Here is a 26,915-nt window from a genome sequence, read left to right on the forward strand (position 1 = left end):
TTCTCTATGTTTTCTTTTATAGCCTTTATTTTAAATTGATATTTTAGAACAGTAAATTATCTTTCACAGCAGGGCCTCCTGGTCTGGTAATACAGTACCCCCATTTCTGAATGTAAAGTTTTAAAATAAATCAAAATGAACATTAAGGCTTACAAACAGCTACTTTTAAGTCTGCTCTTATATTTAATAAGGATCAGTTTTTACTCATATTCAAATACATGGAATGTTGGCACAAAACTGAAGCTGCTGTAGAAAGATCACAGGTGTTCTGTGGGTTATCGAAACTTTCACTTCTCTAAAAACATACCCTTACATGGTCTTAATTTTACAAATTTAAGTGTTGAGAAATGTCTAAATAATAAGTAACAATTAAAATAAAATGTTTTATTCGTAAATTATATACAGAATACGCTTTACGTTACAAGGAGATGGGGAAGAAGGTAGGAGAGCCATCACCTTCCAACCAATGCTGTTCATGTTCTCTACTGGAGATGACCATCTTTCTCTGAATCAAACGTACAAATCAGTTTGGATTTCCTAAGTTGGAAAAGGAGAATTTGCAGCTAAACTAGAAGTGCTGCTGCATTGTTATTAGTTGGCTTGTTTCCACGAAATGCTTTTGAACCCTGCTAACTCAGAATCTTAAGAAATTTCCTGGATGATTTTATGATGAAAAACAAAAGCAAACTATCAAGAACAAAGTGTTACGCATTTCATTCTAAAGAAACTGTGAAATGGCTATATAACTCTGCATAATCTGAAACGTTGCAATTTCTTTATTCCTTCTAAAGTTATTTTGATTAGTCTAACAGTAAAAAGCCATACAACTATCAAAAATGCCCTTAATCTAAATGTCATTGTGGAAAATGCATCTTTGATAACTATCAAAATGAATAAGACCTACTTACTGTAAAATTATCAAATGGATAAACTTATTAATGGCTTTAGACTGTACCAATAGTAGTACCAATACTCTATAAAATGAACTGAATAACTGCTTGGATGTCAAATACATTTCAGTAAATGGATACAAAGAATGCTACAAATAAGATGTGTACATTATGAGGATCAGCCAACATAGAAAATCCAACCTCTTGCCCTTAATCAGTTCCCAAAATTAGTCGAATTATGATTTTTCATGTGAAGATTTAGGTATCTCTCCATCATTGTCTTCTTCCTCCTCTTCTTCACAATCCCCATCTGTTTGCTGTTCCAGTTCCTCTTTTGTAATCATTTCAAAATCATTCCCATTTCCACTACTGTGTTGGGATCGGTCATCTTCTCTTCTGTCACTGTCTGTGTCTGAATGCCGTTCTCCACCTGAGCCTTCTGTTCCATGATTTCCTGGTCCTACTTTTCCCTCCTCATCTTCCTTTTTCTCACTGTCTGACTTTTCCTCACTGTCGGACTTCTGCTGTTTTTTGGTTTCAGATTTCTCATCTTTCTTTAAGTCTGCTTTTGGTCCTTTGTATTCATGTGTGTATAGAGGCCTAAAGGAGTCAATGAAGCCCACGTCAGCAGTCAGATTTGGCAAGAACCAAAAGTGGTGCCTTCCTCCAGTTATGAGCCAGATGATGAGAAACAAAATGCAACGAGCTGTGGGAAGAAAAATTTCTTTGAATAATTCAAACACTGAATCAGGGAGCAGGGAATATTTGTTAATAAAACGCTGGGAAAACATTTAGTTTTATTTGCACATTTCATGCACCTTAATATGAGTATTTAAATCCTGACTATTTTAGCATCTATCAAAACATTCTCATGGCAGAACATTCTGCTCTGAACTTAAGTGCACAATGCTGAAATGCCACTCCCAAAGAATTACTTTTATTTTTTCATCTGGGTATTGTTAAATGGACATACACTTATGATTTATGTAATTTGTGATGTTATACTCTAAAAAACAGCAGTCAGTTGGAAGTTTAAGCATTCATGAGACCATTGTGTAAGAAATGAAAAAAATGTGAGTAAGAAATGAAGTATATCCTAAGAAAAAACGCTTTATAAAGGAAAAAGCAGGGCTGCATTATGACTTTTCTAAATCCTAGGTACTTTTGCCTTTGTAGGGCACTTCCTTTATAAAAAATAAACTAAAATTATATTTTACATATGTAATGGTACAAATACAAACATAATACTGCAGTCTACTAATATATACAATCATACACACTCTACCACTGGGCTATTTCTGATTTTAAAATAAATGAAAACATTTTTGAGGGTTGCACAAGGTATAGTAGATCCAAGGCATGCACTTACATGGCCTAAATGCTACTCTAAAAAATCAAGGATAGGTCAACCCTGGATAAAGAATCCTAGCATCTATCTTCTATTTGTTTTACTAATTAGGTAAGTTATATAATTTTTGCTTATTTAAGGACCAATTCTCTCAATAGTAAGAAACAATATAATACTAATGAAAGCAAGGGAGTTTATGTATGTTTTATGACATTACTCTTTTAGAACAATATATTATGACAAAACTGAGATAATGAAATTTTACAAACTCTAATACTTCATGTAGTTTTCTATTAATTTACCAGTTATGTATGGCTCAGTGACTTTTCTTTTATAAAGACCATAATGATTATATAAATGTTATAGGCTAATCAATGGATACTTTTTTTTCCTTCATGACTATATATCACTGTTTCATATAAAGCCTCAAAAAAGCTTGTGAATGCTTCTTCCATTATTTTGTTTTGGAAAAATAAAAAACAGTTATAGCTATGCCTTGATTTTTTAGAGTAGCATTTAAAAATAAACTACCTTATTTATAAAGTAGTATTTTATTTCCACAAGAATATAAATATGCAAAAAGAATGTTGTTAGAATCTTTGGTGGTCCAAACAGAAAAAGTAAATGTTTGAAATTATGACAAGAACAAGTTCCATGATAGATTAAGAGAGAAAATGAATAACTTTTAAGGAGGCTAAACATTTTTTTCTCCAAACACAATTATAATACTATGATAGGTTTTATAGGTTTATAAGACAGATGATTCATAATATGAAATCTTGTATCAAAACCTAAGAAAATTCAATATAGAAATGGCACAACTGGGCATGGCAGAATTCTAACATGCTTTATAGTTTTTTCTCCATGTGGCATTAGATTACCAGGAGCAAAGGGAAGAATCACAGAAAAACTGTGACATGTACTGTCATACCATTTCTATACTAACAGTGACAAATTTTAGAAAAATGCCAAAAGTCTTATTTTAAATGGTGAATTAAACAAAGCATATTCAAAGTAACTACAGCAAGAATTTATTATTTTTGCAGTAATTTATTATTCAGTAAAACACTTTGATATTTCAACAAGGCCAATGCAGCTTATATTAAATATTTAAATTCTGTGCTTTTTATTCAATAAAGCATATTAGAATTCTGCTATGGCCAGGCTATATATGGTAAGATTAGGTTTTATTTGTTCTAAACAAATGATTTGCCACTTTGGGGGAAATCAGTAATTTCTACTCAGGTACCAAAATAAATTTTAGATACATCGAGAAATTAAATGTTTTAAACATCAAACAGGAAAACATAAATAAATTGGTGTCTTCTGTAGCCAAGAAGATGATCAAAAGGGCTAACAGATTTAGATCACATAAAAATTTAAAAACCCTTTTCACATCAAAAAGACAAAATTAATAGCAGGCAATAAACTGACAAGGCAGACAAAAAATCAAAGATTCCCATCTACTCTTTTTTTTTAATCAGATACAACATTTTTTATACCTTTATTTAGTCGGACACATATCTTTATTTATTTTTATGTGGTGCTGAGAATCAAACCCAGGGCCTTGCATGTGCTAGGTGAGCGCTCTATGCTGAGCCATAACCCCAGCCTTGTTGAAATATCAAAGTGTTTACTGAATAATAAATTACTACAAAAATAATAAATTCTTGCTGTAGTTAATCTTTAAAGCAAACCCTTTTCAGATTAAAATATAATAATGTATTATTTATTTCAACATAACTAAAAGGATAAACTTAAAACGTTTCACCATAAAGAATGATAAGGTAAGCAAAGTGATATATATGTTAATTAGCTTGATTTAATCATTAAAACACCACATTGTACCTCATGGTATAATCACGATTTATCAATCAAATGTAATATTAATCAAAAAATTAAAAATTAAAAAAATCCAGTAATCCTTTCTTCAGATTAGACCCAAACTAATCAAGTCTGAGCCACGTTTTGGGATTTAACCCAGAGAGTAGAATCATGTAACTCTTGACATACTTATGTTAATTTTGCTATTAAGTTTTACTAAAGTTCCAGATTATAGTTCCAACTGCTCAATACCTACCTTACTGAGGTTAGTTTTACTACTAGTAATACTTACCAACAGCAAGTAGAAGAATGCTGGCTACAAAACAGCCTGCGCCCACACTGAGGTAATAAACACCTACTCTCATTTCTGCTGGCCAAAGAGGGAAGAGTGTGGCTGCTATAACTGCAATCACTAGAACAAGAAATGACAAAGTTACATAGATAACTTTTAGAATAAAAATTTAAATGACTTGGTTGTAACAATAGAGAACATATTCTTTGGGGGAAAAGCTAAGAACAAAAAATAACAAACCAAAAAAATAAATAAATAAATAAAATTCTAAAGACCCTATCATAGAGATTGTGATTCTGGGGTGGAGCTCTGATATTCACAGACTCAAGAAGCTCACCAGCTGATTCTGCTACAGACTGCCTTTTTAAAATCAGGCGTACTGTATAGAAGTATCTCCAGTATTAGTAGGTCTTTAGAACAGTATTCAAATTCTAGCTCTATCATTTATAAGCTAAGTAACACACAGCAAGTTACTTAATCCTTTTCAGGCTAAGTTACTTTAGAGTTAATCAGTGCTGTTGTAAGGATGAGATGATATACTGTCTGTAAAATATTTAGCAAAGTGACTACTACATTAGTAGTAATCAATAGCTATTAGCTATTTGGATTTAACAGTTTCTACTCTTATCATAAGAGTTGTTTTGAATGAGGTCCTATGATATCATATTCACCAAGATTATTTTAATTAATATCTATTTTTCTATTTGTTATATCATTCTTCCCTACCCACTCCTACCCTGAACTTAGAGAAATATACTCATGTTCAAAAAAACAAATCAGAAGGTATAGTGAAGACTACATCTTCGTTTAATTCTTGTTCTACTCCATTTCTGAATAAATATTATTCTTCTGCAATTTCTTTTAAATTAGATATATTCCAGATATCTTTCTTTCTTTTTTTTTGGATACTGGGGATTGAATCCTGGGGTACTTAACTACTGAGCCATACCTCTAGCCCTTTTTTATATTTTTATTTAGCGACAGGGTCTCCCTGAGTTGCTTAAAGCCTGGCTTTGAACTGGCAATCCTCCTGTCTCAGCCTCCCAAGATCCTGGGATTATAGGTGCATGTCATCACACCTGGCCATTCTAGATATCTTTCAATCAGTGCATACTAATTCTTTAAAAGATACATGGTATTCTACTATACTGTAATTTATTTTACCCCTTTCTTATTAAAGAACTTGAATTCTGTTCAGTTTGAACCTCTAACAGATAATATCAGTGCAAATATCCTTGTACATATACATCTGTGCAACTGTGTTTGTATAACAGAGTGAATTCCTTTAAATGGAATTATTAGGCCAAAAGATATAGGCATTTAACATTTGAAAGATTATATGCTAGATTATGCTCTTAAATATAGTCTGAAGGATTTGGATTAAAATACGCAACACTTAAATGCATATGCTTGTGCAACTACACACATAAAATTGGATAAATTCCTACAAGTATAATTGAAGGGTTAGAGTATATGCATTTAAAATTTGAAAGATATGCCAAACTGACCTCCCTCTAAAATTAAAACAATGGATATACCTGTCAATTGTTGGAGAGACCTTCTAACTAAGACCTTCACTGTCAAACTCTATTATTCCTTTAATCACTGTTGCTTTATTTTGTATTTGAGCGTGATTAAGTATCATCCATGATTGGTTATTGTAATGCTTTATCTGTGCACTACCTTACCATTTTTCTACCAAGTTGTTAATCTCTTAAAGATCTTCATTTTAATATATTGCAAATATTTTCCTTAGTTTACCATTTATCTTCTGACTTTATTTAAAGTACTCACTTTGAAACAATAACTTTTATATTTAGAAATAATTTCCTTTGTGGTTCTGCATTTGTTTCCTAAATTTTAGATTATACTTTAATGCTACTTACATCCTGCTACTTACCAAGAATTAATCCCATGACAAATGTTTTAATGTGAACTGGGTCATAGATCCACACATAAACCTAGAAGAACCAAGAAACCTTAGTGCTTACAAGTTCTAAGGTCACAATGGAAAGTAGGTCTTTTTTTTTTTTTTTTTTGGTGATACTAGGGATTGGAACCCAAGGCCTTGTGCATGCTAGGTGAGTGCTTCACCAGAACCACACCCCCAGCCCTTTTAAAAAATTTTTGAGACTATCTTGCCAAGTTGCCCAGGCTGACCTCAAACACGTGATCCTCCTGCCTTAACCTCCTGACAAGTTGGATTACAAGTGTGCACCACTGCATCCACCATAAAGTTTATTTCTACATTTAAGGACCTCTAAGGCAGTCACCAACATCTTAATATATGAGGCTTACTTTCTAAGAAAAATTCCAAAGACTTTCCCTTCAATAATAATGGTTCCTTTGGCATTCATTCAGTTAGAAAATGATCATAAGAATGCTGCTTGTTTTGTACATACTTCCATGCATTCAATAATTTGTTTATGTGTGCAAATCACTGTTTATTCAAAATAAGGATCAGCAATTATCAATCCTTTTGTTCCTATGTAATAATGGATCTGTTTGGGCTAAGAACATAGTTAAGATTCCAGCCAGGTTTTACTAAGATCCAACAGCTCTAAACTACATATTTTTATCTCCTACTGACAACAAAGAACCACTATCATGCTTGGGGAACATAAAGATTCAGTGACTCCCTGCAATAATTTCACTGTCCACTCCTTCAAGGAGGGTTTTTAGCCCACATGAAGAGATCCACTGTTTTAAAGCTTGATGTACTTTTAGCAGGCAATTTTATACAACAGAACATCATTCAGATTGGAGATATGTTCAATCATCATCCATAACTCTTAGTTTTATTTCTTAATTTCTACAAATAACAGAAGTCTTTCATTTCCTATTTGACCAGAATTCTTTCTGTCCTTCCAACTTGGTTCTTCTATTTCTAACACCTGGGGTTCTGCTTCAATCCCTACTTTTATTCTTTACAATCTCCCTGGAAATAAGTCCATAGACATTACTTCTGCTACTTACCATTCTAAATAAATATATTAAGAAAAAAAGACATTTCCTACCTTTAAAAATTGTGGAATACATGGTGGTTTCTAAGAATAAAATCTAGTCTTTTCAGGATGGCAAGACCCATGCTTTTGCTCAGCTTTTCCTTCCCTAAAAGACATAAATTCTTCCTGGTTCACTTGGCAATCTGCCTGTCAGCCTTGAAGGCTCAGCTGTGTCCAGGGTCTTTAAACCCTACTTGTCCTTTCTAATTAGTTTTTGAATAACAATTCCTAATTGTTAATCTCACACCATTAATGCTTACCATTCAACAAAGTAACAGGTTTAAATGCTTCTGTGTTTGACAGACTGCTAAGTGCTTCTGTGTAGAGAATTTCATTGTACTTACCATGCTATTCCCAGCACCTATAAAAATAGCTGGCATATAGCTAATGCTCAATGCTTAACTGATGGTACTAGTGCACTTCTATTACAAGGGTTCTTAACCAAACTTTTGTCTTTTTTTTTTTTTTTGGTACACTGTATTAAACCCAGGGCCTCTCACATGGTAGACATCAACCAAGGTTCTTAACCATTAAAATTACCATAAGATATTTGTATGCAGATGCATACCCATGCCCACCCCACCTTCCGTTTAAGAAATTTAAGATTCTCATGCAAATATGTTTGCGAAAAGCCTAGACAGAACACGTTTTTTTAAAAAATATTTATTGCTTAGTTTTAGGTGGACACAATATCTTCATTTTACATTTATGTGGTGCTGAGGATCGAACCCAGTGCCTTGTGCATGCTAGGCAAGCACTCTATCACTGAGCCACAACCCTAGCCCCAGAACATATACTTTTAAAAAAGCTTCCCCAGAATTTCAAACACATAGCCCTAGAAGCCAGTATTTTATATATACTACTTAATATTTTAGTAAGAAAGAATATGCCCTGAAATTCACAATAGCCCAATTGTATATAACTAATGTTTTTGTATTGGTTAAGTAACTACATTAACCAATGTAATCTTCCTGGAAGGTTGCCACCACACAAATTTACAATTATAAAAGATACAATAAAAGCTAGCTCCTTGAGCAAAGCATCAAATAATGTTGAAAATTTTAGGTCCCTCAAGTGATGTGTATAAGAGACAGAGATCAGTCGATGTCCCCCATTAACTACTCTGTTCTTTTTTTCTTTGATAATAATTGAAAATTGCAATTTTAGCTGGGCAAATGATCATTCAGCATAAAAAGTGCATATCTAAGACTTTATTTCAGGTAAGTATAACCATGTAACTAGATTCTAGTCAGTGGAATTCAAGCAGAAATGAAATTGCCAGCTTCTTGGACAGTGTCCTTAAGAGGCCTTCTTAAATAGAAGCATGGTTTTTCACTCTTTTCCTCTTCTGGATATAGATATCCAGGTTGGCAATCATTTTGGACCATGAGGCAATCTTCAAAGGTGAAAACAAAGGAACTTAGGTCCACTATGGAGCTGCCCTATCTCTCTAGATTACACTGATGAGAAAGAAATAAGCAACTATTTTGTATTAAGCCATTATTTCTTTAGGTTTCCTCTTATATACTCTTACCTCATTTCCATCCAGAAAAACTTGATCATCATGTGGCTCAAGTTTGAATTTTTTCTTCGTTTCCTTCTTTTTGGGAGTTCCTGGAGTTTCCTCCTATGAAAACCACAGGTGAATAATAGAAATAACACTTATTATCAAGGAAAAGCAATATAACATTAATATAGTCAAAAATTTTTTCACTTTTAACACAAAAGATTCTTAACTATGATATTTATAAATAATCCCAATATAATCATCTCAAACGGTGCTGATATTTTAAATATGCTTATATCCCAGTAGATCAAATACACATCATTTTTACTTAATTTTAGTTTAATTTACTTTTTTAGATTCTTCCTTTTCACCATCTTTTTTTTTCTCTTTTTCCTTTTTTGTCTTTTCTTCCTTTATATTTTCTTTCTTATTCTTTTTGTCCTCTTCTTTTCCACTTTCAGCTTTTCCTTTATCTTTTTCTTTTTTTATGTCTTTATCATACTTCATTTTCATTACTTTTAGAGCCCGGTGGAAAAACTGCTTCTTTAAAAGCCTTAGGGGTAAAAAAGTATAACATTATATTCCCAATCTATTATACAGACATAGACTAAAAAGCAAAAAAGATCAAGACCCAAATAAAATGAGCAAAGAAAGACATAAATTGGCAACCCATAAATTACAACTAGTAAGCCCATAGAAATATACTGAACTACACCAACAGTCAAAAAAACCTTTTATAGGTCAATTAGATTATATGAAAGTTGTCAAAACTCAATGATATTCAATATAATTTTCACTTTTAACTATTTAATTTAGGTATAAAAGAGATTATAGGTTTGTAATTACTGATATAAAATTTATCTCTAGGTCCTTTAAGAGTAAGCAAGACTAGCCTCATTTAATGTTAAGTAAGTCTAAATGCCAGAAATGATAAAGAGGAAAATAGTGTAAAAATGTTAACAGATTAAAAGTGTGTCATGCCAAGTATGGTGGCGCACACCTGTAATCCCAGCAACTTGGAAGGCTAAGGCACAAGGATTGAAAAGTTCAAGACTAGCCTGGGCAACTTAGTGAGACACTCTCTCAAAATAAAAAATAAAAAGGGCTGAGAATAATATAGTTCAGTGGTAGAGTAACCCTCCCCCTGACTCCCAGTTTAGTCCTTAGTACAGCAAAAGAAAGGAAAAAAAGTGTGTCCACGATTTGATTAATTCTATTCATATCTCTTCACCATTTTTCTGGGTGTCGTTTTTTTTCTCCATGGACTTCACTATTCAAGCTGGCATTATGATGAGATATTTTCAATTAAGTAATGAATAATTAAATACAGTAATATGAGATTTCTGGACTCTGATAAGGATTATCACAAGATCAATTTGAAAAATATATTTGGCAAAATATTATGTATTCTTGCTTTTGTTAACTTCTCTCTATACACACTGTTCTTTCTTCTTTTTAGTAGTTATTATTATTATTATTTTTTTTTACATTCTCACCTCTGGACCATCCTTTCATCTGGAATGTTTTCCCCCTAAATAAACATGTCTTTTTGTTTTACTGCCTTACTTTCTTCAAGTTTTCCCTTAACCTTAGTTGACCGTGTATAAACCACAAGCCCACCCCATCCTCTCTTCTGTTTCCTGTTATCCTATCCTTAGCATCTGTCTTCTTACTATATAATTTGTTACAACTGTTTGCTCTTTCACTAACTGTAAACTCTTCATGAGATCTTTGTTTTATTCATTTTTATGATAAGTTTAGAAGCTCAGCTGATCCCAATTTAAATCAATTTTGCGGTTGACAGGTCCTTTCTAACCTTATAATCCTACCAAGAAACTGGGTTACCCTTCATTTTATCATTTATAAGCAACTTTTTCAAATCTTATGTTCAAGCTTCTAAGTTTCTTATCTTTTTCTTCACTACTGCCTTGATAATGTACAACTACCACAACACAATCTAGAAGCAAGGTCTCACTAGTACTATCTGTACCTGCTAATCTACCTTTCTATTTACACCTCACTGGTGCCTGCTCTAGAACATCATGTCATTTGTGAAATAGATCTTCCTGTCCAGATGACCACTTCTTTCTGGTCACTGTGTTATGCCCACTGGAGCACTTATATTTCACCTGCCTGGATGGGCTTCCATTTGTAGCACATTAGGTCCAATCCATAATCATTACCATAAAGTTTACTTTTAGGTTTCCTCATCTGCCTATTCTATTTGTTCAGAAAATCTATTTAGCATATAATTTTGTAAATGTTACCATTAATAATTGCTATACATATATATGTATATGTATACATACACATGTAAATAAAATTAAGAATTAATGATTAGCTACTTATAAACAGTAAGTGGGATATAATAGTAGAGGGGTGTTTGAATATAAAGGGGTAATTTATATTTTTTACTTCAGAATGTCTTGACAAATTTATAATGAACATATATTCCAATTCTGTTTGTGTCTTTATGTGATTTCCTAGAAGAAACATTTATTATCATTTAATCTGAAAATGAAATCTTTTTCATGTAATGTTAATTTTAAAAACCAGCATTTTATATTATAGTTCATATTACAGATGTCCACATAATAAATGTCCACATATTGAGAGTACATGTATACACATATAGATACTTTAAATGTATATTCTCAAATGGTAATGTGGTTAACTACAAAACAACATTATCAATAATTTAGGTTTTCTTCTGTATCGTTTTCTTTATCTTCAGTTTCTGAAATTTATATCAGTGGAAAAAACTCTTAATAAAGAAATAAGTAATTTAAGAAATAAACCATTGAACTTTAGTAAGAGGGAAAAAACCTTTTCCCTGATGAGCAGATACAGAAGGGCATAGGACAAGTAGGACCATCTGCTTCTTCTGTCACTTTTCACTCTTCCTGCAAGGTTATCCCCACCCATGAAAGAAAAGTAGATTATTAACTTCCAATCAAATCATGTTGAAAATAATTTCACATTGAGTTAGGTTCAAATATCATCTTTACCACCTGACTAGCTAAATGACATTAGGTAAGTAACTTAACTTCACTTGATTTCTAAAATGACATACCTATCTCATAGGGTTTTTTAGGATTGAGAACTTGTAACTGTTGAACATAGTGTCTGGTATACATAGAGTCAATAAATGTTATCATTATTGCTATGGCAAAATCTTCAACTGCAATTACTAGTTATGGGATACATATACATTTGGTTTCAAAGATCATTATAGCACTAGTCCATTTTGTACTAAGTACAATCACTGACTTACTCATTTATGGGTCTTTAGAGGATGTCTATTTCAATTCATTCTATGCTTAAAAATGTGAGATTAACATTATTTAACTTTTGTAATAAAATCAAAGCCTCTACTTATTTGGCTTTACATATGAGATACAGAACAAATCATGAGCCCAAAGAAATATCTGTCTTGATATTTTTCACAGAACTACTTATACTTTCTTATCTCAATATATCCTATGCCCTCTCCTGGGAATAAATACCCCTTTTCTCTTTTTTGTTGGGTAACTGCCTATTTATGTTTCAAATTTTGATTAAAACATTTTCATCAGCTATTGTTATTAATTATAAATCTGTCCCAACAGATTAGAATTCTGTTTTCTGAGATAGGAAGCAAGTCACAGTAATTGTATTCTAGGGGCTTGCTTTACAATAGATATGTGATAAATACATGATTGAGTAAATAAATGGTTTAAAAGCAGCCTGTAAAAAGTTTTAAAATTACTTCTGTATTTTTTCTCACTTCTTAAGCATTTTTTTTTTTCAGATTTAACAAATATTTATTTAACGCCTGGCATGTATTAGGTACTTTCACCTATGTATCAATGGTGAATTTTAATTACATGTCCCATTGTGCCAAGTGCTATGGAGAAATGATCCTACAACTGTTTTCAGATTTAGATGCAAGAGATTAAAACACTAACACATATACTAGAATTCTAAAATGGTTAAGGGCCAAACTGGATGATACTAACTTGAAAAGTCAGTATAACTTTAGAAACAAAGGTTAATGTGAACTGGAGGACCTGGGGAATACTACATGGTAGAAGTAGGACTTGAGAGATGTGTTTGTAATATTGACAGGCAGATTGGATAGAGGAAAGACAACCACTGAAGGAAAGTGGCAGGTTAGGATCACAGAAAGACCAGAAGAGAGAAAGAGTGTGACTCACTTGCACAAGAGTGAGGAGGACATTACTAGACTGCAGGTCAGTGATGCAAAATTTCATTGACACCTAGTCTGAACTAGTTTGCAGAGTTCATGTGTGCAGTAGGCCACAAAATGTACAGATTGTACTAGAAAAGATCTTTTTTTTTTTTTTTACTATCCCACATTTTCCTGTTTTGTGTCTTTCCTCACACTTCAAGTGAAACTGGACAAGAATCTTACTGTGGTTTTCTCTATGGCTGAGCAGGAACCCATGAGGACTGGCCATCCAATCCTCAATAGTTATATTAGAAATGGCTTCTCTCCTTTATTTTAATGAAAAAAAAGGACAGACACAACATAAATGGGAATAACATATAAAATGAAAAGTGAGAACACCTCTATGACATTCTCTGAACCTAGGTCTTTGGAGCTTTTAAAAGCTTTTAAAATGGTTCCATAGCTCCTACAAGCCCAAATAGATATGGGCCATACTGGCTGCTCTCCTCAGAGAAATAGTCTCAGAGATTTAATATCCAAAAAAATTAGTATTGGCAAGTGACTCAATTGTAATCTTTGCTCCCTTAAAAGAACCATCATCTTGTTGGAGGAGATAGTCATAGTGCAGTGGTTGAGAGCATGGACTTTGAAGCCAGAATACTGTATTTAGAACCTTAAGTCTTACCAGCTTTGTGACCTTGGGCAAGGTTCTTAAATTCTTCATGCCTCAGTTGCTGCATATATAATTTTTACACCATATGTAAAAAAAAAAATTATTTTGAAGTGGGCAGGGAGTTTGTATTTTGGAGCTAATTCTAATTAGACAAATTGCTGTAAGGAACAAGTAAATATCAACTGCACCACTGTTAGGGTATCCCCACCCAACAATGAAACGTACTGTTTCTGAAATGCCTATTAGTGATCTCTCGTCTTTGACAACTAAGAATTTTAAGGAATATTTGATCCCAGTGGATCAGGACGCTGAGGTAGGAGGACTCTTGAGTTCAAAGCAAGCCTGAGTAACTTAGTGAGGCCGTAAGCAACTCAGTGAGACCCTGTCTCTAACTTAAAAAAAAAAAAAGGCTGGGAATGTGGCTCAGTGGTAAAGTGCCCTTGGATTCAATCCCTGGTGCCAAAAAACAACAACAACAACAAAAAAAAAAGATAAATATTTGATAATTATTTAATACAACAGTTTAAGAAACCAGGCTGTGAAACAGTGGATTTTAAGAGGATTCTCAGATGGCTAATATCTTAAGTGTTAGTAAACCCAATATTAACACCATATCTCAGCATTTTTTTTTTCTTTTTGCAAAAAAGTGGGATGGAACCATTATATGCAGCTTTTTTCTTTTTCTTTTTTTAAAAATTGTGCTGGTGTCATTTAGAAATCATTTATTATTAATCTTTGGTGCAAGATTAGGATGCATGGAATATTTGTGAATACACATTAATGCACTGTGAAGATTATGTGGGGAAATGCTATGTATCCCTCCCTACGAACATGAAAAATAATCTAAAATCTCCAATTCTCAGATTATAAATATCAGTGTCATGAAAACAAAATTCAGTCAACATCTACTATTAAATATACTTAGTAAGTATTAATAAGTAAATCCATGGAGTGTCTGCAAAGAAAAAATAAGTAATGTGAAAAATATATCTGTTACCAAATTGTACTGCATCCTGAATTCTCAAAGACAGGAAAGGTAGATGTAGTTGCCTTGATTTTCAAGGAATACTACATTAGTAATCATTAAAAACAGGGAAGGGTATCTGGCTTATGGTTCTGGGCACAGACACTAAAAAACCAAGGATAACAAGGATATAGGAATCCCTGCAAAAGTTTTAGAAAAACACTCCCAACCATTTGCTCTAAAAGAGAAAGAGCTTGTTCACTGTAGACTTTGGCATATGATATATTGCTGACCCTTTAGTTTAGCGGGCCTGGCAATAGAGTAAAAAAGCTACCGTTAATGATAAAAAATAAGTAAAGAGTTTTAATACTATGGTGAAACTTAAAAATTATTTTGTTATACAAAGAAATAAATTTTGTTGTGCTAAGAAATAATACTACCTGTTGCAGTAATCAACCACAGACTCCCTTGTTGTAAATAAAGCTTCCTCTCCTTTCTTGGCCTTTGCCCACTTGGAATCCAAAAGGCAATCCACTGCTTTTGAAGCTAAAGAAGAAATTTATTATTTTAAATTTAGTATTCATGGGAACTTATGTCTACATAAACAAAATTTCATAAGGCAAATTTCAACATTCTGACACAGAAAATAAAACCTAGCACAATGTAAAATTAAGTATAATATGACCATCATAACAGTTCCTTAAAACCTCAATTTATGAAATATATTGATAAGCATCTTTTAAAGTAACGTTGTGAAATAAGTGGCTCTCAGAAATACTATTTAAAACAAGGTAAATTAATAGGGAAATGTTTATGACAAAAATTTGCAAAATACTTGTATGCAACTATCACTCTTATCAAATACAGGATAAACAAACTCAAACACCTTCCTCTTTCTCCACACAGTAATAAAAATTCTCATCAAATTTTACTGTAACCCACTGAAGAATAACTCTGTAAACAATCAACTACTGTCAGTAGAAATAGCTAAATGTTAGATTTAAAGTGATTAGTATGTCTATTTTTAAAAAACTCTGAATATCAAAATCATTAATATTACTAAAGAAAGAGAAGATAACAGAATTTCTTCTCTATAATGGCAACTCAATTTTAATTGATAAAAAAGGCAACACAACCACTATTTATAAGCTATGGGCCCTATTATACACTACAAGAGTTTATAACAAGGTTGTATGGATAATATGAAGAACCAAAGCTCCTAGTTAGTTCCAAGTACACATACTATTAAGATAAAAGTTAACACTTCAGAATACTAAAAGTAAATCCTATTTTTAAAATTTCCAACAAATGCAATTAAAAAGAATAGGATAATCAATTGTCATATATTAATCACCAACTTTTAATAAACACACTTGGCAAGTACTTCTAAAACTTCTACAAAATCCAAATTTAGGTAACTTCATATGATATGTACACTAATATTGTTTTATAATCCTACCAATAAAATAATCAACACGGTGACCCATCATATTGGTGGATTTTGTTGGACAGTTGAATCGAAGATACTTGGCTACAGCCTTCTCTTCTTTAGATGGTTCACCAACTTCCTGCAACGTAAGAATATTAATTTAATGTAATGATTTACTTGAGAAATTTATGCACTGAAGAATAATTTACAGATCTGTTCTGTAAATCTTTTCAAATGAACTACAGCCCTTGCTTCAGGCAATCTCTGGAGCTTGGTAATGCACAAAAAAGAGAAAAATAGAGATTTTTAAACTATATATTTTTCAAATACAAATAGACAAGGGCCAGACCTGTCTGCTTTTTTGGCCTCAACTCTGCTTTTTTGGCATTTGAATTGTTTTTCCAGTATGGTAACTACTTTGTACCAGTTCATCTTTTTAATAGTCACAAAACAATAATTTAAAAGATAAGATGTTGCCAATAGTGACTGCCCAAATGTCAAAGTATGATGAATTAAGTGTAAAATAGCTACAACCAAAGTATGTACCCTGAATAATATGTATAGCCCATTGGGACAGTTCTCAAAGTAACCAAGGATAGCTGCCTCGATGAATATTCCTTAAGAACTCCTAAGATGCTGACAATTGGTACTCATTCCCTCCCATTTCCTCTGTAGTTGCAGATACCAGGTATTGTCTGGGACTCCTTTCCTACCTTGCCTTCTTCTTTTCCTTAATAAAGATAAGGCAAAAATTAGAACTGCAGAAAACAGATATTACTATGTCATTTGAACATCTGGTTAATGGAAGCACACTCACAAAGTAGTTTTGAAAAAGCTTTAATTCTTCCCTGTTTTCTTCCATATCTCTAAATTTTCTATTATATACTCTGCCACTATCAGCTGTGAGTTATTTGTAGCAATAAAAATTAAAAGCTCAAACGACTCAACTGGAATGAAGACTACTATAAAAACAAAATACTCATGAAAAAATTTTTATTAAGATACGTACCCCAAAAACCCCAGAGTCCTAAAAAATTGCAAAATCAATATTTTAACACTCAAAAAGTTCACTAACATCTACATAGTTCATGATCTGAGTCTTAGCTATAAAATACATTTCCTGACATAATAAAAGGTGAAATTCCTTATTAGAATTTTTAAAACCATTTTATGTTAATATATGTTGACATCACATGTTAAATGACAGTATTTAATTGTATAATGTACATGTGTAATAAACATGAGCTTCATCTATTAGTAAATATATATATTCATACAGCTGAAAAAATAACATAATAGTTGAAAATAATGATATATTAATGCCTTACAGAAACCAATTCTATTTTATAATCACAACTATACTCATTATCCCCTCATCTGATACATCTGTTGTCAATTTGAAGATATATCTAATTGATAACTTGTTACTGGCATTAAAAATTGTGGGAGGAAAAACCATTCAAATATGTACTTCTTGACTGCTTATCCTATGATCTTCAGATGCTACTGTTAATACCAAACATTTGTAAGGCATGACACCTTCACTTTGGCACATAACCATCAAAAGAAGCAACTGCTATTTTCCAAAAGGAGTGGAAGAAATATATTTTAGATGTACACAAAGTAAAAGTGAGATAAATGTGGATAGGAACAGTTAAAAAGGATTTCTTGAAAGAAGGCACTGAATTTTGAAAGATGAATGAGTTTGGGGTAAACTGAATGAAAAGTATAAACACGGTGGACTCCAGGAGAGACCAGTTATGAAGCTCTGGGAGATTAATATGTATAAGTAATTTTTATTGTATTCTGTAAGCAGCAGAAAGACCACTAGTAATTTTTGAATAGAAGAGAATTAGAAAAATGTTTTAAATATTACTTTGGTGGTTCTGTGAGATGAATTTGAAAACAACAACAACAAAAAACTCATAAAGCACTTAAACTAGTTAGAAGACTACTACAATATTCAAGTAAATGTGATGTGATGCCAGACCAAGAACAGGGAAAAAAAAATGTAGATATCTGAAACATTACAAATATAGAATAAATAGGATTCAATTATAAAGAATGAATGAAAAGGTTAGTTAAAGGTATGTAGGTCAACAGAAATGATAGTTTTTCAATAACAGAAAGGAAACTGGGAGGAAGGTAATTCTGGAGAACAATAATGTCACTCTGACATGGTATGTCAATATTCACACTAACTCAATCAAAACACTTACTGATTATAGATAAATGTATTAATCTTCTGAGAGATAATCAAAGTAGTACATGTAAAATTGGGTTAAATATCAGGATACATAAAAAGCTGAAAAGTTGATTCTATTATGCAATAGGGAATTTTGTATATAATGTATATACAAAATTTTTAAATCTCATTTTAACAATTAACTTCAAGTTAGCCAACTTTTCCACAACTGCATACCCTCCTTGGAAAGATACTACTAAGAAACAATGACCAGAAGAGATTTAGAAAACATAGGATTTGGATAATCTCTCCTAACTAGACACAGAATTACTTGTCCATTGATACTTTCTTAAAGTATCAGTAACTTATAATTGTTATCCATATTACAATATGGATTGCCTTTATGAAAACAATACAATTTGTTATCTCCTGGGGCTTTGAAGCCAGAAAGAAAGATCCAGTGAGAACATGACTATGAGAAGTTGGTCATACAGGGGATCCTGTATGATGGCTTTATTCTGTTTCCCAGCTGCAGCCTAAAGAGGGTATAAAATAGTCTAACCTGCTTCTTGTTTATACATTGAACTACAGTATCTTCCCTGTGTTCCCTTTTGATATGAACAAAATATTAACATTTTAAGGTTTATAAAAAGAAATAAAGGCCTTTTAGGAAATTAGCACCCACTAATGAAAAGGAAACCAGCCCATCAACTCTGAAACAAAAGGAGAGAAATTTTTAGGCAAAAAATTAGAATGTGTTAGAATGAGGACGTTAAGATCCAACAAGTTTAGGCTAGAGTGCCTTTCTTTGCACCCAAATACCAATGTGCTAATTGCTGTAAACCACTTTTAAATTCAAAGTTTGGTTAAAACACTCTTATAAGATTGTTTAACAAAAACTATTTTTACTTTAGAACACATCAACAAACACTACAATGACATAGATTACCAATTTCATTATTTTAGCCAAATACTTAACATTTTTGAGGAAAAAAAATTAGATCCAGAGTAGGTAAACATGGGTTTTTATCTTACAGAATTTCTGATACAGAAGAATTTAAAAACTATATCCAATAGAATGCCTTACTTGATCTGTCAATACTCAACTGAGCAAAAAAGAAAAAGGTTCACGTTTACAAACTGTAAATTTGTACACAAAGACACAAAAAAGACAGTATAAAAATATTTGTGAAAATGCCAACAATAGGTTAACAGAATAAAATCTGAAAGCTGGAAGGGACCTAAGGTAAATCATTTGCTCAAAGTCACACAGCTTTGTATATTGACTGTATTAGTACCCTTCTGTAACACCTCCAATTCACTTCTATTGTATTCTCTCTGTAACAACAGGTTTGTTAGGTAACTGCAAAACCCTCCATTAAACCTGTGTGGGGAGATTTCAGACTTAGGACTATCTTCCTGGGTTCCTTCTCTTTTCTTCAGAAGGTCCTGAGAAGTAAGACCTGTAGTCTGGCTCTATGGTCTAAAAGTTGCTATTTTCTTTCCTTTCCTGAAATTAAGCATAGCTTATGATATGTCAGGGGTTTAGTGCCAGGAAGACAGCTAAGTCCAACAAAAATAACTGACGGAGGTTATAAAAGTTCTAAGAACAAGTAAGCCATTTAAATGTCCCAAAACTCAACAAGATATACACATATGCAAAATACTGGATGAGATGATTCCCTTTAGCTGGGACAAGTCATATTAAGTCTTTTTGTTGTACAATTTGATATAAAGAATCAGGATTAAAGTATTTCTGAATAACTTACTTTTATCAATGGTGAGGTAGAAAGACTATTCAATTGGGAATTAGAAGATCTATCTAAAACTAGTTTTACTATCTTGATGAGCAATCCGGGTTATGTCACATAACCTCACTGGACATCAGTTTATCTGTAAAATGAGGGCAGGCAGTACACTCTAGGCCCATCATTTGTTTTTATATCAGACTAATTGGTGAAGAAGTTTCAAAAAAAATTTTACTAGACTATTTTCAACTCTTAAATTTCATGACAACAGGATTCTAAATCAATGCTTCTAGTAAGCAGCACTGTTAATCTGTATGAAGTTACTATATTTCTTTAAAAACATTACATAATTGCATTTCTTAAATAACTTAAAACTCTATTCAAATTTTTCATTAATTTGGATTGATATCACTCTTATTTGAGAATCTCCATCATTAAAATTTGTTCATCATGTCAATGAACATGTGGCTCACTTCAGGTTTTCAGTGACGAGTACTTTCAGTCCTAGAAGGAAATGTGACAATAGTCTTCTTGCTTCCAACTTTGATGGGACACAAGAATCTGAAATTATGCTGCACTAGAAAAAGCAAATGAATTAGCTACTACTTTTTTTTTTTTAACCCTGAACTTATTTTATTGTTTATACCAAACATCCTCCCCCAAATTACAAATTATAATTCAAGGTTACTGAATCTACTTAACATAAAATCTTTTCTAGAAATGAATAATCATGAAACATCAAATAACAGGAAACAGGTGTTATTGTAGAATACTCTGCTTTTAAGTCCTACAAAAACAATCTTTTCTTTAACAAACTCTGAACTTTGTCATTAATTTGATCTTTTAATCTCACGTGATTTCAATAGCATAGAGTTTCTGACTCTCTGGTAAGGAAAAAAAAAGGGGGAGTTGACTAGGACAGTGTATTTTTATAAATTTGTCAGAATTTTAATGACATAAAAGTACCACTCCAAGATCTTCCACAAATATTCTACACAGTTATTTAAAAAACTGTGATGAGAAAATAATGTATTTTCATTTTGCAGTATGCAAAACAATCAGATCCTGAAATAAACAATAGAAAGTAAGTAGATACACTTTCTGTAACTCACAATCTAATGTTTATTTACTGAATAGATAGCTGTTAACCAATCTTCACCACATTGAAAAGTGTTTAACAAAAACCAAAATAATAATCCAACCTAAGTTCTTTATCCTAGGGGAGGATAAGAAGGAAGAGGCTGTGCACCAAGCACTTTTTGTAACATTTATAACTTAGTAAGTATAAATGATTTACCTACTGTTTTCACAGCAACTGTATAAATGTAAGGTTTAAAACAATTTTTTTTAAAGGTAAAAAATCCCTTACATATGCAGAAAATTGAGGTTAAAAAGTAACTTGCTCAAAATTACTCTAAAAATTGGTGGAGCTTCAGTACAAAGAGGCACAGTGGCAAACACTAAATTTCTGGGCCACTACCTCTATAGTACTATACTATATTCACCTACCTTTTTATCAGCAACTATTCAAAAATTGAATTATATACCCTTCCTGACAATATTAAGGTGCAGTTTAAACTGTAAAATAGTGTGTGTGTGTGTGTGTGTGTATATATGTATATATATATATAATATTATATTTTTAAAAATTTGTTCTAATTAATTACACATGACAATAGAATGCATTTTGACACATCGTACATAAATGGAGTGTAACTTCTCATTGTTCTGGTTATATGTTATGTAGAGTTACACCATGAAATCATATATGCACATAGGGTAATGATGTCTTTATTCATTCTACTATCCTTCTACCCCCCATATCCATTTCTCTGTCTAATCCAAAGTACTTGTGAATTAGCATCGCATATCAGAGAAAACATTCAGCCTTTGTTTCTTTGGGATTGGCTTATTTCTTTTAGAGTATGAATTCAAAACTCTTTGAATAGTTTGTAAATATAGCTTACAAACAGTGGGTATTCATGGGCATAAAATTTGTGTTGTCAAGTATAAGGAGTACAGTAAGTACAAATCTCACAACTTCCAATAAAAATTTTGGTAAAATGTTGTCTATATAAATCAGTAACACTAAATTTCAAAAGATCAGGAATAGTATGATTAGAAACTTCTAGTGTCTTAAGCCCTTGTCTTCAGACCTGTCTGAACTTGGAATCTGCCTCTTTTAATTCCCTTTGGTACCCTGTTCACAATTACTTTTTTTTTTTTTTTTGCCAAACTGCAAACTTACTAGATCATTATCTTTTTTCAGAGTACTTGAAAGACCACTTTAAAAATTTTTAATTTAAACTTTAAGTTGCTCAAAACACCTGTAAGAGGGCCAATAAGCTGATAAACAAAAGTGCAGAGAATATAAATAGGAAAGTCACTCTATTCCAGGAACAGAAAACAGTAAGTGTAACAATTGGAGATAAGTATAACTGACAACTTTACTACATGCTATCCATTTATGATGCTTTTGATTTCTCAGCATATGAACTGCTGAGACTAATAAACATCTTGAGTCCAAGATGCTCAACATATTTAATCCTCTTGACAAAGAACAACAGGGGGAAAATTGCTGGGAAGAAATGCACAGATGATATGCATATGGAATGAGGGAGGGATGTTATGTAGGTTATGAGGATGACAAACTGGCATGTGAAAGGTTTCTGGGTGCCACCAGCTCATTGCAGCACCAGCGGGGTTGTGTTTGTTTACAACGTGTCGCCTGGAAGAAAGCCAGTAAGCTTCAAGTGGAACTATGAGGTTAAAATATTGAGGAAAAACGTAAACGCAACTGAACATCTGGATTAGGGGATCACAGCCTGCGCCCCTGGGGCATTTGACCAGGTCCAGGTCCTTCCCCCTCTTACCGTCTATGCGCACAAAGAACCTCTGCTTTAGGTCAACCCTCCGCCTCCTTCTACCCCAATTACCGTGGCCTTAATTTCGGGATAGCTAAGGCGAGAGGATGGGTGAAGGGAACGGAGGAGGGGCCCCGGGGCGGGGTGGGTCCCTGTCCGAGCTCCGGAGAAGGCTGACCTGCCAGCGTAGGCTTGGGCCGGCGCCGCCACAGGAACCCCAGGCCCTCAGCCGCGTCTCCGTGGCCGGATTCCCAGAGCGGCGCCTCCTTCCTTCCCCTGCTGCTCCACCACCACCTCTGTCTCCGCGGTAGCCAACACCGCCCCACTTCAGGCCCCTCACAACGACACAGCCTGAAGCGGGCTACCTTGCGGCGGAACCCCACCCCTCCTCTCCCTCGCGCGCCTTTTCAGGAGGTCTTCCCCGCTTCCTCTCCTTCCGAGCGCGCTGAAGCCCCCTACCCCTGGACTGGGCTTTGCTACCTGGATCCGCTTCTTGTGTCGCCTGCGTTCCGCCATGTTGGCCGCTCCGCCCGGTTCCTTCTGACGTGGAGCGAGGAGGGGGGGCGGTGGAAATCTCGCGAGAACGCGTCCCGCGGTCCGTTATGTAACCTGCCGGCGGGCGCCGAGAGAGAGGGAGGTCGGCTGCTCCAAGGGCCTAAGGTCCTTGGTGGCGGCTTCTCTTCCCTCCTCTCCTGTTGTTGTGGGAACTGGAGAATTCGCCAGAACCCTGCGGAAGTCAAGAAGTGAATCAGAGAATAGGAAGGCTGGGAAGAGAGTTCCGTTCTCGAACTTGACTGAGCATCTGAACTACCTGGGAAGCTACTAAAATGCAGATTCCCGGGCCCCGCCCCCTCAGAGTCAGGCTCAGTATATTTGGGGTGGGGCCTTTCACCCAACGGGATGGCAGAGACCTACCGAGTCCTAGAAATCTTTACCATGGTAATTCCTATCATGTCACCAACAAGCTTTATCTCACCTCTTTCAAATTTCATGAGATTCCATTTAAAAGATGAGAAGAACGAGGTAAATGAGGGGTGGAGATACAAACGGACTCATTCAATGCGCATGGCGAGACCTAGTCAGTGATCTTTTCCCACGCGGCTTCCTCGGTAGCAGCTCCTTTAAATAGATTAGGCTCTTCATGCCATTGTCCAGGGGTTTCATAAAACTCACTTTTAGAATCCTGAAGTCAGGGAGAAAGAACCCAGGGAAGTTATAAGATGAATAGGAGAAAGATCCCAGGAAGTCTGGTGGATTATTATTATGGACTATTGGTATTTTAGAGCTATGTAAGACCAAAGAGAGGGGTTTAAATAGCTAGCGCTTACATACAAAGTCCCATGACTTTATGGAGATTTTAAACCATTTTTAATTGCAGAAAATTGGGAAAATAAAGGTGAGATACAGAAAAGTTTAATTGTACCACTCAGATGTCTCTTAGTCGTTTAAATTTTCTTCTAGTATTTATTTCTACTTTGTGTGTGTGCATGCTTGTGGATATGTTCTATTTACATATTTTCCCATTCCCCAAACAGATCACATGCAATAATGGTAGCCTGATTTTTTCCTATTAATCTAATGTTGTAAGTATTTATTGTTTCAAAATTCTTCAATTATAACCTACTAGCAATTAATGTGTACTTACAGCAACTTGCAGAATCTTAATGCCTAATCTTTTTTATAAAGCGAAGTTCTTTTTGGACTATGTTATTCTGCTCTTAGGGAAACCATTTAGTTTCTTTCCTCTAAGAGGTATAATTTGTGTGTGTGTGTGTGTGTGTGTGTGTGTGTGTGTAGTGAGAAGGGAGATGAACTAGTAATGATTCTTACCAATTAATCTGAAAAATAATTTAGAATTATGAAATGTCTTTTCCTCCTCCAACCCTCCCCACCCAAAATGATGATGAATCTGTTTTGTTTGGAGACTTTTTTTCATAGGACAGCTGAGCTATAAATGAAAACACATTTAATGGATATTGAGTGCCTTAGTAGATGAAAAATGTTAGGCTAGGACTACAGTGAGGAATGAAAATCCTTTGTGGACAACGTCTCTCAAGCTACATCTCTACCATCTTCTACAGAAGAGTTTTGATTTACTATTCCCATAGTCTCATTGCCATTTACTCTGTAGATTACTACAATTTTGTTTCTATCTCCACCATTAACTAATAATTCATTTGTCAAATCCAGTACTTTTTCCAGCTAGCATCTTATAAAAGTATTTGATAATTGACCATTAACTTCCTATTCTCCATCTTTAGCATTTATGATACAGAATGCCTTTAATCCCTCTCATCTTTTCCTAACAAAGAGAAAACGACCCTCCACTCAAAGACTTCAGCAGGCAACAGTCTTGTTAACCTATGAAAAGTGTTACCCATATTTCAGTTATGGTGATAATCAGTTTCTCATTTTTAAGAAAGCATTTAAATTAAAGAGTCAATTTAGACTGGGTGCAGTGGTGCACACCTGTAATCCCAGAAGCTTGGGAGTCTGAGGCAAGAGGATCATGAGTTCAAAGCCAGAATCAGCAGAAGGTGAGGCACTAAGCAACTCAGTGAGACCCTTTCTCTAAATAAAATACAAAATAGGGCTGGGGATGTGGCTCAGTGGTTGAATTCCCCTGAGTTCAATCCTCAGTTCCAAATAAAAAGAAAGAAAAGAAAGTCAATTCAGAGGAAAAAATAAATAGTGCTATGTGGATAAGGCAAAATTTGGGAAAGTATGTAGATTGATGATGGATGTTTGAGAGCTGGGGGGAAGTGTAAAGCAATAGCTATTTTTCTAGAAGGAACCTCTTCATCAATCTATGTCCATCTCTTCTTATGAATCATCCTCCGTTGTCATTTAATTTTAATTTTCCCTTATTCATTTTAACCAGATCTCTCTAAAGTGGATGTTGGGAAGGCACACAGGACCCTTAGCCCCGGGTCTTGCTATCTTTCCCATCTTCCCATCATTGTGGTTTTCAGAGCAGGCATTCTGTGCTCTGTGCCCCAAGACTGCTTTGGAACTATAGGTTGAGCATCCTTAATATGAAAATCCAAAATCTCAAACTTTTTGAATGCTGACATGATGTCACAGTGAAAAATTCTACACCTGATCTCACGTGAGAGATTGCAATACAAATGTAGGTACACTAAAAATGTTGTATACAATTAACTTTGGGCTGTTGTGCAAGGTGTATATGAAATCAGCATATCTCTATGTATTATGTATATGCAGATATTCCAGAATTCCCACCAGAAATCCATGTGAAACACTTCTGATCTCAAGCATTTTGGATAAGGGATATTTGACCTTTAGCACCTTCTTCCTTCTGATTTCTTTTTGACTTTTCTCCTTCTACCCAATTCTCAAATGTATCTGGCTACCATATTTCTGTACTTGGTTTCTTTCTTTTCTCTTTATACATTCTGATGAATCTTATTCATGCTTAAACAATTTAATTCCCAAATATTGCATACATGTTTATTTCCGACTCTCTTCCATATACCTACTAGATATCTAACTGGAAATCACCATTTCCCCAGCAAAACCTGACCCTTTTTATTATATTCTTTAACTCTGATAACTGCATCATTATTCACTCAGTTAATCATGCTAGAAATCTTAGAAGTATCCCTACCATTCCTTTCTATTAATCATTTACTAATCTTATTGATTCCACAACAGAGCTGTTTGGAATTCTTCCCTGTCTCATCATTCCTATTGCCATTGCCCTCATCAGCCCTTTATCATTACATATGTGAACAATTACTGCAATAGCATCCTAATTATTCTTCCCAACTCTATCTTTTACACTTCAGGTCATCTTCTACTCCTTTGTTTAAAACCCTCCCGTGACTCCCCATTAGGTATAGCAGCATGACTGATGGCTAATTTTTGCATATATAAACTAAGTGTCAAATTTCTGGGTCCCACTTCCATTTAATACTTTTATAAAAATAGCTCAGCCCCTCTTCCCAGCACCCTGTTTATATCTTTTTTTTTTTTAAGAGAGAGTGAGAGAATT

At 33.9% G+C, this 26,915-nt stretch overlaps 1 protein-coding gene across 1 annotated transcript; it reads right to left on the reverse strand.

Moving 5' to 3' along the window:
• Positions 1–23,660, reverse strand: Sec62 (SEC62 homolog, preprotein translocation factor). Its single transcript, XM_027942140.3, has 8 exons — positions 23,381–23,660; positions 16,134–16,242; positions 15,115–15,220; positions 9,215–9,419; positions 8,894–8,986; positions 6,255–6,315; positions 4,355–4,474; positions 1–1,596 (listed from the first exon to the last, which is right to left on the reverse strand). The coding sequence occupies exons 1-8, from the start codon at positions 23,414–23,416 to the stop codon at positions 1,127–1,129; spliced, it is 1,200 nt and encodes a 399-aa protein (XP_027797941.1). The 5' UTR covers positions 23,417–23,660; the 3' UTR covers positions 1–1,126.
• Between the last annotated feature and the right edge of the window lie 3,255 nt (positions 23,661–26,915).

This window comes from Marmota flaviventris, chromosome 8, assembly GCF_047511675.1.
Source record: "Marmota flaviventris isolate mMarFla1 chromosome 8, mMarFla1.hap1, whole genome shotgun sequence".
NCBI lineage: Eukaryota > Metazoa > Chordata > Mammalia > Rodentia > Sciuridae > Marmota > Marmota flaviventris.

What these genes read in the sequence shown, in the direction of transcription:
- Sec62 (XM_027942140.3), bottom strand. Translation starts at nt 23,416, where the DNA reads ATGGCGGAACGCAGGCGACACAAGAAGCGGATCCAG. An exon ending in TTTTTCTGGATGGAAATGAG is followed by an intron (nt 6,316 to 8,893) that starts GTAAGAGTATAT and finishes TGGTTCTTCTAG; the next exon opens with GTTTATGTGTGGATCTATGA. An exon ending in CATTCTTCTACTTGCTGTTG is followed by an intron (nt 1,597 to 4,354) that starts GTAAGTATTACT and finishes TTCTTCCCACAG; the next exon opens with CTCGTTGCATTTTGTTTCTC.